Genomic DNA, 13,829 nt, shown 5'->3' with positions numbered 1-13,829 from the left:
ACTTTGGGGGTCTGCCAGGGTCTGGGAGAGGATCGGGCCATGCAGGAAGGGGCCATGTCCCATGGCAGTCCTCAAGATCCCCTCGTGGCCAGTATCCAAGACATGGAAGTGAGCCTGGGGGATGTGTGTAGGGGCTTTGGGCTTCGGTGAGATGGAAAGCTGAACACGTGGCTTCTAACTACGGCCCTTAACCCTGGCCCCAGCCCGACCTCTGACCCAGGCAAGAAATAACATGGACTCTGGGGCCAAAGTAGTTGGGTTACAATGCTGGATCTGACGCTTATAAGCTGGGGGGACTTTGGTCATATTACTCAACCTCTCTGGTGCCTCAGTTTTCTCATCTGTAAATGGGGCTGCTACTAGCATCTGCCTTATAGGACTGTTGGGGGATAAAATGATTCGAACAGCACCTGGCACGCAGGATATATGTGTTTGTGATTAGTTAATTAAGGTGGGAGAGTGGGAATGGGAAAAACAAAACAGACTGAGGGATGTTTGGGAGGTCGGAATGTCTGAGTGGGGCATGAGGAGGAGCTGAGGCTGATGCTCAGGTTCCTGGCTTGGACTCCAGAGGACAGACAGAGATGCCATTTGCCAAGATGAAGAATTTGCGGGGAGTGGCAGGCTCAGGGGGAGAAGCAGAAAGGTGGGCCTAGAAGAGGAGGACAGTGTGGCTGGGGTGTGGGAGTGTGGTAGATAGAATAATACCCCCAAGACGTCCAGACCTGTGAATGTCACCTTCCATGGCACAGGGATCCTGAGATGGGCAGATTGTCCTGGAGGATCCAGGTGGGCACAAAGGAATGACAAGACTCCTCAGACGGGAAGGAGGGAGGCAGGAGGCTCAGAGCCAGAGAGGGAGAGGTGGCAACAGAAGCGGCAGTCGGACCATTCTGCGGATGGATGGAGGCAGGGCCACGAGCCGAGGCATCCAGTGGTCTCTAGAAGGTAGAAGGGGACAGGGAGAGAATTCTCCCCAAGTCTCCAGAGGAAACGTGGCTTGCTGAGGCTTGGATGTTCAGACTTCTGGCCTTCAGAACTGGGAGTAATATATTCTTTGAAGCCACTCAGTTTATGGTAATTTGTTACAGCAGCAACAGGAAATGAATACAGTTTGTCTGAGGGGCTGCTGGCACCTTAGCGGCTGGACTTGGGGCTGGAGCTGAAGAGGGCTTGTCTGGAAATGTGGATCTGAAGGGGAGAGGGGTCTCCGAGGAAGGCTGAGAAGGAGCAGCCAGAGGACCAGGATGGGGATGGGAGAGAGATATTAAGGATCATAAGAAGAAAGGGGAGAGGGACAAATTGACATACAGGAGTGAATGAAAGGACTTAAAAGAGACCCCTAGCCAGATATGGTCTCAGCTACTGGGTAGGCTGAGATGTGGGAGATTGCTTGAGCCCAGGAGTTGGAGGCTGCAGTGAGCTGTGATCATATGACTGCACCCCAGCCTGGGCAACAGAGTAAGACCCTGTCTCTTTCTTTAAAAACAATTAAAACAAAAATTTCACTCCATTATTCTGCTCTGACAGACTCTGTCTCTTGAAAAAAAGAAAGAAAGAAAGTAAAAAGAGCCCTCTGAATGTGAGGATCTGGCAGCCTCCGGTGACAGTGCCAAGGCAGATCCAGGGAAGTGTGTGCCCTTAGCTCTGGGGCAGGTGTGAGAACGGCAGGAGCTACCCTGAGTGGGGCTGATGCATGTGGCAGGTGGAAAAAGGTGTTCTAATCAAGACAGTGTCAGGCCTTTTTTTTTCTGAGATGGAGTCTTGCTCTGTCACCCAGGTTGGAGTGCAACGGCTCCATCTTGGCTCACTGCAACCTCCGCCTCCCAGGTTCAAACGATTCTCCTGTCTCAGCCTTGCAAGTAGCTGGGACTACAGGCGCATGCGACCATGCCTGGCTAATTTTTGTATGTATGTATGTATGTATGTATGTATGTATGTATGTATATATTTATTTATTTTAGTAGAGATGGGGTTTCGCCATGTTGGTCAGGCTGATCTCAAAATCCTGACCTCAGGTGATCCACCAGCCTCAGCCTCCCAAAGTGCTGGGATTACAGGTGTGAGCCACCACGCCCAGCTGAGAGGATATTCTTTTAAGAGTTAAGAGGGTCGGCCAGGTGCAGTGGCTCAAGCCTGTAATCCCAGCACTTTGGGAGGCCAAGGTGGGCAGATCACTTGAGGTCAGGAGTTTGAGACCAGCCTGGCCAACATGGTGAAACTCCATCTCTACTAAAAATTTAAAACATTAGCCGGGCATGGTGGTGGGCGCCTGTAGTCCCAGCTACTTGGGAGGTTGAGGCAGGAGAATCACTTGAACCTGGGAGGCGGAGGTTGCAGTGAGCAGAGATCATGCCACTGCACTCCAAACTGGGCGACAGAGCAAGACTCTGTCTCAAAAACAAACAAACAAACAAACAAATAAAATAAAATAAAATAAAGCAGCTATTAATCTTTAAAAAAAAAAAAGATTAAGAGGGTAGGTAGCAAAGAATATGAAAGACTACAGCACTAAGTGGGGGAAGGCGGAGGACAAAGGGGTCCACGGGTTGAGGGAGAATCTTTAAGAAAGCTCTGGACATGTCGATGTGCTGTGTGTGTGGACAGGAGACAGGTGGGAGACAAAGACGGTTGAGGAGTAACTGAAAGAGTAAGTCTCCTTAGAAAGGAAAAAGCGTTGAGAGAGAGTCAGAGCTCACAGAGAATCTGCAGGACTTTTGGGGAGACCCTGAGGGCTGTGTCGAGGCAGCAGCCTGACTATGGAAAGTGTGACTTTTCTCCAGCAAGTGCTCAGCTAGACCTTGGTTTGCACTAGTTTGCTATAATTTCAGAAATGCTGTGATCTCTCTGTGGAATATTTACACCATGAAAATAGGCAGACGCTATAAATCAGCCTCCATCTCAGAGTCAATTGTTAAAAATTTACCAGGACATCATAGGGAGGAATGGTGTAATTCAGGATCCGGGGTTCACAGAATTAGGAGGAAGTGAAGGAATTAAAGACGGCAAGAGAGGATGAGGCGACAGATCATGGGAGCTGGCTGAGGAAGGGATGCATAATCGACTGGGAGACAAGGTGAGGGCAGGAAGGTGAAGGCTTGGTCAAGGCTGGAGTTGATAAGCAGGTGTAATGGGAGCCAAGCAGGGAGGACAGGAGCAGATGGACTCAGGAGGAAGAGCTTCGCTGAGAATTCTGGGGGAGGGAGATTAAAATGGGCACATGGACCAGGGCATAGGCCTTGGAGGAGGGGAGGAGGGGAAGGTCACTGTAGTCTCAAGGCCAGAGTGTCATCATGGGTCATCCTCAGTACAGTGGAGTCACACTGATGACCAGGGTAGGGGTGGGAGTGGGGAAAAAACGGTGTGATTCCGATGCCCAGATCTTTAATGAATGGAGCAGGGTGATTAACAGTTCGTCAGATGTTTGGGACAAACATATCAGCAGGAGCTGGGCAGAGGACAAGATCTTCAGGGGAGGCGGAGGAGGAATATATGCCCAAGGACAGAAGCCCCCAACAGTGTTGTGTTTTTCTTCTACCGAAAATAAAATGTATTTCCTAGATCTGTCCATTGAATCAGTGACCAACTCAGTATCAATGAACAGCTCACACAGTCATCTTCCATTTAAAGAGACTAGGGCTCTTTAGAGAAATGGCTAATTCCAGGTCTAGGGCAGAAAAAAATGCAAGCTGAGCCTGAAGCATCTTATCAGACCAGAAAGTGAAGAAGAGCTCAAGATGCTCCAGGTTCTGCCAAAGATCTCTGAAGCCAACTGGAGGGAGTACCCACTGGCCAAGCCCAAAACAATGATGTCTGTGATGTGCTGGAACAGCAAGGATGTCTAAAAATAATGACATTACCATGGTACTAAAGCAGCCTCAGTGGTCACGTCTGGAAAGAATGCTAGAGAAGTGACTCTTCCTCTGATAAATAAAGAGGAATATTGAACATCTTCCCAGCCTTTGCTGTACAGATTCTATTTAAACCAAATAGTTAGTGGTGAAATCATTTTAGAATGCTAGTGAATAAATGCAGAAGGAATGACAGGATTAGAATATCCCTACTTCAAGCCCCAGTGATATAATGGGTTCAGGCCATGGTCACCAACGGGTGAAAGGCTGATGGGTCACTTTGTAATGGACAGAGCAGGCTGACAGCACATGAACTCTGGTCAGTCTTCACATCACAAAAGAGAAGAATTCTTGCCAGACCAAACCTGCACCCAGGAAGTACAGAGAACAGAGGGACACGTTAAATGGCACTGTGGAGATGCAAACTCCAGACTGTGGGATACACCTGGGGACAATCTGGTTTCTTCACTAAATAAATGGAAAGAAAAAAAAGCAGTGGAGGCTTCCCAAGTAAAGAAACCTAGTAGGCAAATTGACCACATGTGATGTGTGCTCCTTCTGTGGATTCTGCTTCAAACCAACCAACCAAAAATTTACGAGGCAGACAGCAACATTTCAACACTAAGTAGATATTTGATGATATTAAATGATTTTATTTTATGTGTTATAATGGATTGTGGCCCTTTTTTACAGTTATTATCTTCTAGAACTATACATTGAAGGGTTTACAGATGAAGGGATACTGTATCTGGATGTTCTTCAAAATAATCTACAGTGGCCGGGAACAGTGGCTCATGCCTGTGATACCAGCACTTTGGGAGGCCGAGGTGGGTGGATCACCGGAGGTCAGGATTTATATATCAGCCTGGCCAACGTGGTGAAACCTCATCTCTACTAAAAATACAAAAATTAGCTGGGCATGGTGGTACACGCCTATAATCCCAGCTACTTGGGAGGTTGAGGCAGGAGAATCACTTGAATCTGGGAGGTGGAGGTTGCAGTAAGCTGAGATTGCGCCACTGCACTCCATACTGGGAGACAGAGAGACTCCATCTCAAAAAAAAAAAAAAAATTACAAAATAAAAATAAAAATAAAAATAAAAAAATCCAAAATAATCTGGAGTGATGGGAAAGTGGGTGAGGATGGAAAGAATCGAGGTTAGCTTTTGGGTTGAAGTTGGGTCACAGGTACACAGGGGTTCATTATACTAACAGGGGTTCTTTCTACCAATGTATGTGTTTGAAACTTTCCATGATAAAAACATGAAAAAAACCCCAACCCTAGCTCATTGTTTACTCATAATAATCACTCAATAAATATTAACTGTTCTGTTAAAGATTTTTTTTTAGGTCACAAAAATGGGGAATCACCCCCAACCCATGACAGATAAGAAGAGTTGTCTTTAAATAGAGGGCTGTTATGCTAAGTGAAATAAGCCAGTCACAGAAGGGGAAATACTGCATGATTCCACTTGTATGGGAGTCTCTAAAATACTCAAATTCATAGACTCAAAGAGTGGGATGGTGGTTTCCAGGGAGAAAGGGGGCCAGGAAATTGGGAATTGCTAATCAACGGGCATAAAGTTTCAGTATGGCAAGATAGATAAGTTCTAGGGATCTGATATGCAACAGTGTGCTATAGTTAATGATATGATATTTACACTTAAAAGTGTGTTAAGAGGGTAGTTTTCAGGCTACATGCTCTTGCCACAATAAAAGAAAATTAAAATAATAAATAAATGGAGGGCTGTGCTTTGCCACCCAGACCCTTGGCATGGCAGGATGGGAATAGAACATGGGTTCTACCGTTTCCTTCTTCTGCACACATTTACTGAGCACCTATTATGTGCCAGGTGCCACAAAAGCACAGACAGGAGATGTAATGCCAGCCCTTTCTTCAGGCTTTTGGGGCAGGAGACAATGATGCCATTACTGAGGACCTACCACAAAGCACCCCTCGCGTCTCCCCTTCATCCACAGATCCCTGCACAACCTCAGGCAGCCTGTGGAGATGAGTCCTTTAGCACCTGGCCGACTCTCAGACATATGCATAATCCACTCTCCACATGGGGCCACCAAAGTATGCCTTCCAGCCTGGACACCAGTCACTAAGCATGGCTCACAGTCTCCCTCCTGCCTCCTCCTGCCTTCTCTCTAGCTGTAACGAAGGCATAACATGTAGACAGTTAAATTTAGAAAGCATGTGTATCTGAAGCACACAGCCTCATGGCCTTGTATATGCAGGCACCAATGTCATCACTGCCCAGGTCAAGGTATGGAGCTGTCCCAGCCCTTCAGAAAGTTTTCTAGCATTCTCTTCTAGTTAGTACGCTCACTGCACACACACAGGTGGGTAACCACTATCCTGGATTTTATCACCATTGATAAGTTTCCCCTGTTTTTGAACTTCATCTACATAGAATCATAAGTGTACACTTTTAGTTTCAGATCTGGCTTATTTTGTCCGGTGTAAACATCCATGAAATTCATCCATGTGCACATCAGTAGTTTGCTATTTTTCCTTGTACAGTGGTCCAGTCTATGAATACATGGTTTATTTATCCATTCTCCTGCAGCCGGCATCTGGCCTCATCTCTTGACCCCTCTTCTCATAGGCTACACATTTTTGGTCTCCCAAACCACATAGCAACCCAGCAATACTGCTACTCCTATGCCTACATATGTGTAGTTCCCTTTGCCCTCACACTTCATGATACACATCTGAATATTGACAATTACAGTGCATTGTGATAAAAGTTCATGCAGAGTGTTTCAGGAATACATGGGACATCTAAGTCTGGGGGTGGTGAGGGACACAGGCACTGCCACAGAGCACAGACTGACAAGATACGAGAGAGGCTCAGGTGTGGCTCTCAGATGGCTGGAGTGGGACATTGGCTGGGCTGTCCTGGGACTTCTGATATCAGAGCCTCTGCCCAGCTTGTATGCCTTGAGGTGCATTTGAGGGGGGGCCCTTTTCTGTGAGTCTCTGGGCTGCTTTGAGTGGATGGCATTTGGAGGGCGGAGGTCAGTAATGCTCGGTGACCTGTCCAACAGGAGAGAGCTGGGATTGAAGGCCTGGGGTCTGTGAGTGGTCACTAGGAATGACAGGGGTGGGGCTGGTGTGTGTGTGTGTTTGTGTGTGTATGTAGGTCTCGGCAGACAGTCCACCTCTGGGCATGGCTGGGGGACACCTGCCAGGCAGCCCAAAGCCAAAGGCAGTGAGATGCTGCCGCCATGAAAACAGGCAGGAGGGACACGGCCTCTGGAGGCTCCTGGGAGAGGAGGAAGCTTTTCTGCAGGTGGGTGCTTGCCTGGGGCAGGGTTTCCCCAGCCCCTCCGGTACCCCTCACACCCAGAGGGAGGATAATCTGCATTCTACACCACACAACTGGCCTAGACCTGTAGGGTCAGGGGATTCTCGCACGAAGTGTCTCTAAGCAGAGGCTGCAGAGGCTTTTATCAGGGACTTTTCCAACAGGCCCACCTGTCCCAAGGACGCAGCCCCGCCCCAGCCACGCCCCCTCTCTCTGGGTCCTCCCTGGAAGTCCGCAGGCAGCAGGCTCTCACTGCGGCCCCTCCCACACTCACTCTGCAAGTCTGGGCTCCTCAGGGCATCCGGCTGAAGGATCCCGTTGAGGAGGGCAGATTTAGACAATTCCCTGTGATTTTCCATGGCACCCAGCTCTGCACCAGCTTGCTGCGGTGAGGGTAGGGGATTGTACCTGGCATGGGCGGGGCTGCCAAGAGCGCCTCCTCCACAGGCCCCAGGGATTGGTGTCCCTACGTTCCATCTCCAAAGTGGAGCACCTCTGACTGAAAGCGGAGCACTACTAGCTATCCCCCCCCGTCACAGGCAGGGAACAGGACTGTCGTGGGTCACTATGCACGGAGCAGATGGCTCAACTAGACATCACCACGGAACGCGGCAGGAGGGTGCCTTCCCCTCTCTCTAGGCCAGGGGCATTCTACATGCACCTCCGCACCTCCCGCACCAGCAGCTTCCTGGGGGTCCCAGAGGAGCCGGTGCTGCTCTCCCTGGCCTTGCTCCCTGAAATCGCAGCATCGGGGCACTTGAGGTCTAAGGTGCTCGTTGACCCTCTGCCTGCCTTGGGGACATGCTCTGCAGTTTGTCCTCACAGGGAAAGTGGGGCAGCTGGAAGTGTGGGGGATGATCCCCAGCTACTCTCTGGGGTTCTCTGGATTTTAGGTGCCCACATCTGTGTCCCAGTCTCTCCCAGCCAGTGACTTGGGTCCTTAGATGCCCCCACAGTTCAGGACAGCCCGCCTGTGGTGCTGCCTCTCTGGCCTGACCACAGCATTCCAGGTTTACAGATGACAGCCCATGGCTCACAGTGCCAATGTTCCTCTGGGACTCCAGGCCTTTCCCTGAGGCTCTTGATGCCCTCCAGGCCGCTGTGGCTGCTGCTACCACCTGGCTTTGTGTGCCGAAGTGTGAGTGAGGGCACCCCAGTCTGCTGTGGCCCTACTGGGTGCCTTTACTTCCAGGGCCTAGGTGGGCCCATTTCTTGCTGGCATACACATTGTTTCTCAATCTCTCCATCTGTGGTGCTTGTCACAGCTGGTGTGGTGATCAGGACGTGGGAGAAGGCAGGTACCACCTCAACAGCCATGCTGCTCCTCCTGACTGCCTCTTTTTCTGCCTCCTTTGGGTCTTTCAACATCAATGCTCCCCGAAGCTCTGTCCTGAGATCCTTTCTTCTCTTTTCTCCCCTCCTCTTTCTGGGAGACTGCACCCCATGCTCCTGCAACCATCCCAGTCTTTGATCCCTGCATCCAAGTTTCCAATGTTCTCTATCCCCTACCACATACCTGGTACCTCCATACCAACAAATGCCAGCCCCTGGGATTTCCCCCAAAAGTTGCTGCTCAGTGTTCCCTGTTCCTTTAAAGGCGTATCCCTCCTCCCAGGCCTGGGCCTCATGCTGGGGGTGTCAGGACCTCCTGGCCCCCTCTTCTTCCTGCACAATCTTCAGACCCCTCCTGCTCCAAATGGGCTCTGCCCTCCCTCTCTGCTGCTTCTGCCCTCCAAGCCATACTGGGGCAGATCGCAATATTTTGTTTCCTTGTTTGGCCTCTGTCCTGTTTGCTCATCATTGCCAGATTCAACTCAATTCAGCTCCACCAGTGTCCCTGGGCTCTGCTCTGAGGCACTCGGAAAGGTGCCCTGAGAAGCCTGGTGCAGCACAGACCATTAGGAAGGAGGAGGTAGGGCCTCCTCCACCCCCAATTCCCTACATCACATGTGAGGCACAGCAGAAATGTAAGGATTGAGAAAGAGCTGCGCGTGCCAGCAAGGAGCAAAGGTCATGGAAACTAAGGGATGACTTCCTGGAAGAGGGAGTCACGTGATGTGGACCTCAAAGAAAGCAGTGGCCTTTTGCAGTGTTGATTGGAACAAGGAAGAGGTAGAAAAACCTAACATTCAGCAGGATCAGCACACTATGGAATACTCTCAAATGTACTGCTGTGAAAATGGCCCAGCATGGATAAATCTCAGCCACACAATGTTGGGTGAAATGGCAAATTGAAGAATGATGATATGCATGGCATGGTGCCATTCATATAAATCTCAAAGACACACAAAACAATATATTATTATGGATACAGATGTTTGTAGCAAGAGTATAAACATCTGTATAAGAGTGATAAACTCCAGATTTATCTCTGGGGAGGCAGGGAGAGAAAGAGGAAGGGACAGGAGGAGGGGATCTAGTTATGGCTTGTTCTATTTATTTGAAAAGAGAGAGGAAGGGGTCTAAGGCAAATATGGCAAAACGTTAACATCTGTTCAATATACGTGATTACAGGTATGTGGATTCTTGCGTTATTGTTTTCTCCTTATTTGTGCATTAAACTAAAATTTTAAAGGAAGTTAAAAGGAAAAAAAAACAGGGAGCTGGCATTCTACACAGGTTGGGCATTCCCTACAGGGGCCCAGTGTGAACCAAGGGGCAGGGGTTGATTGAGGGTACCCAGGAGCCCAGCACAGCTGGGCAAGGCTGGAGCAGGGGTTGGGGCGATGGGCCTGGGGGATGGGCTTGGGTGTCTAAAGGGGTGGGCACCAACTTTTTCCTCCCTGCTTACTTACCTCCTTCTCCTAGTGTGTTGCTTAGGTTCAGCTGCTTGCCCCATCCCTGCAACAACCTTTGGCTGGATGATTTTCAAGGGTTACTTATTCATTCCTTACCCTGTATTGAGTATCCACTACAAAAGCTACATTTCCACGATGGCCCTATAGATAGGCATTATTACCATCACCTCTTCTCTATTTTATAGATAAAAAAGCAAGCAGAGAGGGGTTAAGGGATTTGCCCATGGTTACACAGCTAGCAGGAGAGAGGCAGAGCTGGGATTGGCGCCAGAGCCTGTAGTCCCCACTGCAGTGCTCTCTATTGCTCCCCACGTACCAGGCACCATGCTGAGTGCCGTGGACTCAGTGATGACCCAGGTGACACCGCCCTGCCCTCACACAGCTTCTGGGCCAGTTCCAGAAACACACGAAGCAGCACACAGATGTAATTACGACTGATGATCTAGTGAAGGAAGAGAACCTTGTGCTTCAAGGGAGAAAACAAGGACACGACTGAGGGTCAAGGGTCCAAGAAGGTTCCTCTGAAGAGGGAACATTTAAGACCTAAAGGATAGAGTTGGCCAGGAGGGATTGGGAAGGGCAGTGAAGACAGAGAGAACAGCAAGTGCAAAGGCCTGAGGACAGACGTGGGCTCCGGCAAGAAACCCGGGAAGGGTCAGAGGGGAGGAACCCAGAGCAGAGGGAAGCGGCAAGGCCGTGAGGGCAGAGGGGGAGAGGGCAGAGAGGGAGACAGCTCTCATTTGAGATCTCCATTGTAGGAAGGGGGACCACATGTCTGCGTGGCTCCAGTTCTACCCTGTGGTCCCGGTGTAAATATTCATAGTGTCCTATTTTGGTTTGGACAACAATGCATTTGAAGGTCACCCTCTCATAGGTGATGACAGAGAGTTTGGGTTTTGTTCTCAGGACAGTGGGAAAGCACTGAGGGCTTTTAATAGGAGAGTGACACATCTAATTTATAATATATAAAGTTCACTGTGGCTGCAGTGCGGAAAGGGCTTTCGGGGGCACACGAAGGAGGCCATTGTCTCTTTCCTGACTCAGCCTGGCAGTGTGGAAGGGTCCAGGCCTGGGAAAGGCAGAGAAGGCCCAGCTTGGGCCTGCAGAGGTTGCAGCCATGGGTGGATCTGACTCCCGGCAAATTCGTCCCCGGAGATGCTCTTCCCCCTCTACTCCTTGCACTGGTCCAGCCTCCAGTCCCAGACCCGGGGCTTCCAAGAGAGGCCTCAAGGGGTAGAAGGTGGCCTCTGAAAACAGCTGCCCACCTCCCAGGACTGCAGGGCAGCTTGTGAAAGAAGCAGGAAAGTTCCCCGGAAGAGCTCAAGGACTCAGTAAGCTCAAGAAATAACGATTAACAATATGAACTTTCCGTTTGATAATGTATCCCTATCCCTGTGCTTCTCATCGCTACACAACCTCCTTCCTTTCCAAGAGGCGATTTCAGAAATGAGAGCCCAGGGCACTCAAAAACACAGCTGGGGAGGGTCTCAAAATGGGGCCAGCTTCCAAACTGAATGAGTGCTGGGGAAAAGCGGGTGGCTTCTGGCATCTGCTAACCTACCTGTTGACTGGCCAGGGCTCGCTGCCCGTGAATGAACACATGGAGGCCCACCCACTCTGTGCACCCACCTCCAGGGAGGGGGATCTGTAGGGGGACACACACTGCCGACCACATATGGGCAGATGCCCGCCCAGATTTTCCCAGACGTTTTATTTTTAGAGGGGCCAGCAGCAGAAGCCCAAGGCTTGGAAGAGAAGAAGGGAAGGACAGAAAAGTTAGAAGCCTGTGAAACAAACCTGGCGAGGATGAAGACCCTCTCTTTGGCACTCCACAAAATGGTGCATGCACACCTGCCTCTTAGGAGACTCAGGACTTGCTAAGCCAACTTTCCAGGTTCAGGTGGGGGTCGCCCAAGTCTGGGTGCCAAGAGGACACCGCCATAGGCTCAGGGAGAACAGGAGGGGCCGGTGGGAGAGGGGTCACTCACCGAGCGGCAGGACAAAGAAGAAAGGGAACCAGCAGAGCACGAAGACGCCCACGACGATGGCCAGCGTCTTGGCCGCTTTCTTCTCACGGGAGAACTTGAGCAGGCGCACGGAGAGCGAGCTGCGGAAGGTGTGGCCCTTGGCGCTGCGCAGGCCGTGCGCCCCGTCGGCGCCCGTGGCCGCGCCACGACAATGGATGCGCAGCACCACCTCGGAGGCCTTGCCTCGCTCGCGCTTGACGCCCGCCTCGAGGCTGCGCGTGGTGCTGCGCGCAACCACGTACACGCGGCAATACATGACCACGATGACCGCCATGGGCAGGTAGAAGGAGCACACAGAGGAGAAGACAGCGTAGCCCGCCTCCTCGGTGATACCGCAAAAGCGCTCGTCAGGGGGCACGGGCTCCTTCCAGCCCAGCAAGGGCCCTACGGACACCACCAGGGCTACGACCCAAAGCAGCGCCAGGATGGCGGCCGCCTTGCGCTCGGTCATGATGGCTGGATACTTGAGTGAGTGGCGCACGCCCACGTACCGGTCCACGGAGATGGTGCAGAGGCTGAGGATGGAGGCCGTGCAGCACAGCACGTCCACGGCGGCCCACACGTCGCAGAAGGCCCGGCCAAAGGCCCAGAAGCCCAGAACCTCCATGGTGGCCGAGAAGGGCAGTACCGTGGCACTCAGCAGCAGGTCGGCCACGGCCAGGTTCACGATGAAATAGTTGGTGACAGTCTGCAGGTGTCGGTTGCAGGCCACTGAGAGGATGACAAGCAAGTTACCTGCCACGGCCATAAGGATGAAGGCTGCCAGGAAGACGCCCACGCCCACGCCCTGCGCGCTCACCACCAGTCCCCCGACGGCCGCCGTGCCATTCACGTCGCTGCCCGGGCCAGCGCTCCCCGGCTCCCCCGCGGAGCTCCGGTTGTCCTCGCCGCTGCCTGCGCCCACCACGCCGCCACCGCCGCCCGCGCCCCCCGGCACGCCGCCCACCGCCGGGCCCTCCGAGGGGGCCGCGCCGCCCGCGCTGCCCCCGCTGCCGCCCGCGCTGGAGCCCCCTGCGCTGCTGTCCGGGCGGGGTCCCTCGAAACTGACGCTCAGGAGATCGCGGAAAGTCATCTCAACGCGCGGCCGTCGGTGGCCGGACCGGGACGCAGAACGAGCGGCCGGCAGGGAGGGGAGCACAGGGCATAGCCGCGGGGCTCCAGATGCAGCTCCGCACCGTCTTGTTGGGGTCCTGCCTAAGTTCCTGTGACGCGGAGCGCGGCTGTCCGAGAGCAGAGCTGCCTGGCCCGGGCGGCGGCCGGGCTCCCCGAGGCCGGCAGTGGACTAGCACCGAAGAGCCGGGGCTGGCGACGCGCGCGGCGCTCTGATCGTGCCCAGCAAGCGGGCAAAGCGGCGGCTCCGGGGCCGGGCGGTGCAGGCAGCGGCCACTGCGGCGCTCCCAACTCGGCGCGGGGGGCGGGACCGAGGAGGGGCAGCGCCAGGAAGGAGGAGGGGGCGACCCAGGCCGAGAGAGGGGCGCCACACTCCAGGGGAGAAGGGACCCTTCGCTCAGGACAAGCGAGTGTGTCGGGGTCTAGGGGGGCTGCGGCGCTGGCGCGTGCTCGGGTCCCGCAGCAGCCACCCACGCCCGTCCGCAAGTGCCCAAGCCCGCCCTCTCCCCTCGCGGTGCCCTTTGCGTTCCTTCCCGCTCCTCTCCCGGACCCCCTCCCCCTTGGTCCTCAGCGGCGTCCCTGTTCCTCCCGCCCTCTCCCCCGAGTCTCTCGGTCACTCGCTGGTGCCCTTGGGCGCGCGGTGCGTTGAAGGCGCGAGTCCCGGGTCTTCGGGATACCGGCTTTGGCCGCCAGAGAGCAGCAAGCGCCTGGGATCTGGGGACTGCG

General features: G+C 52.9%; 1 protein-coding gene across 1 annotated transcript in view; it reads right to left on the bottom strand.

Annotated features, from left to right (window-relative positions):
- The window catches only part of ADRA1D (adrenoceptor alpha 1D), a 28,966-nt gene extending 15,471 nt beyond the window's left edge, over positions 1–13,495 (bottom strand). The window contains exon 1 of the mRNA XM_003905031.5: positions 11,955–13,495. Coding sequence (XP_003905080.1) covers positions 11,955–13,065 — 1,111 coding nt within the window. The 5' untranslated portion in view covers positions 13,066–13,495. The remainder of the gene's footprint in view (positions 1–11,954) is intronic.
- Between the last annotated feature and the right edge of the window lie 334 nt (positions 13,496–13,829).

Source organism: Papio anubis, chromosome 16 (assembly GCF_008728515.1).
Source record: "Papio anubis isolate 15944 chromosome 16, Panubis1.0, whole genome shotgun sequence".
NCBI lineage: Eukaryota > Metazoa > Chordata > Mammalia > Primates > Cercopithecidae > Papio > Papio anubis.
Note: the sequence above shows the minus strand (reverse complement) of the source record. Positions and strands in the feature narration are given on the sequence as shown.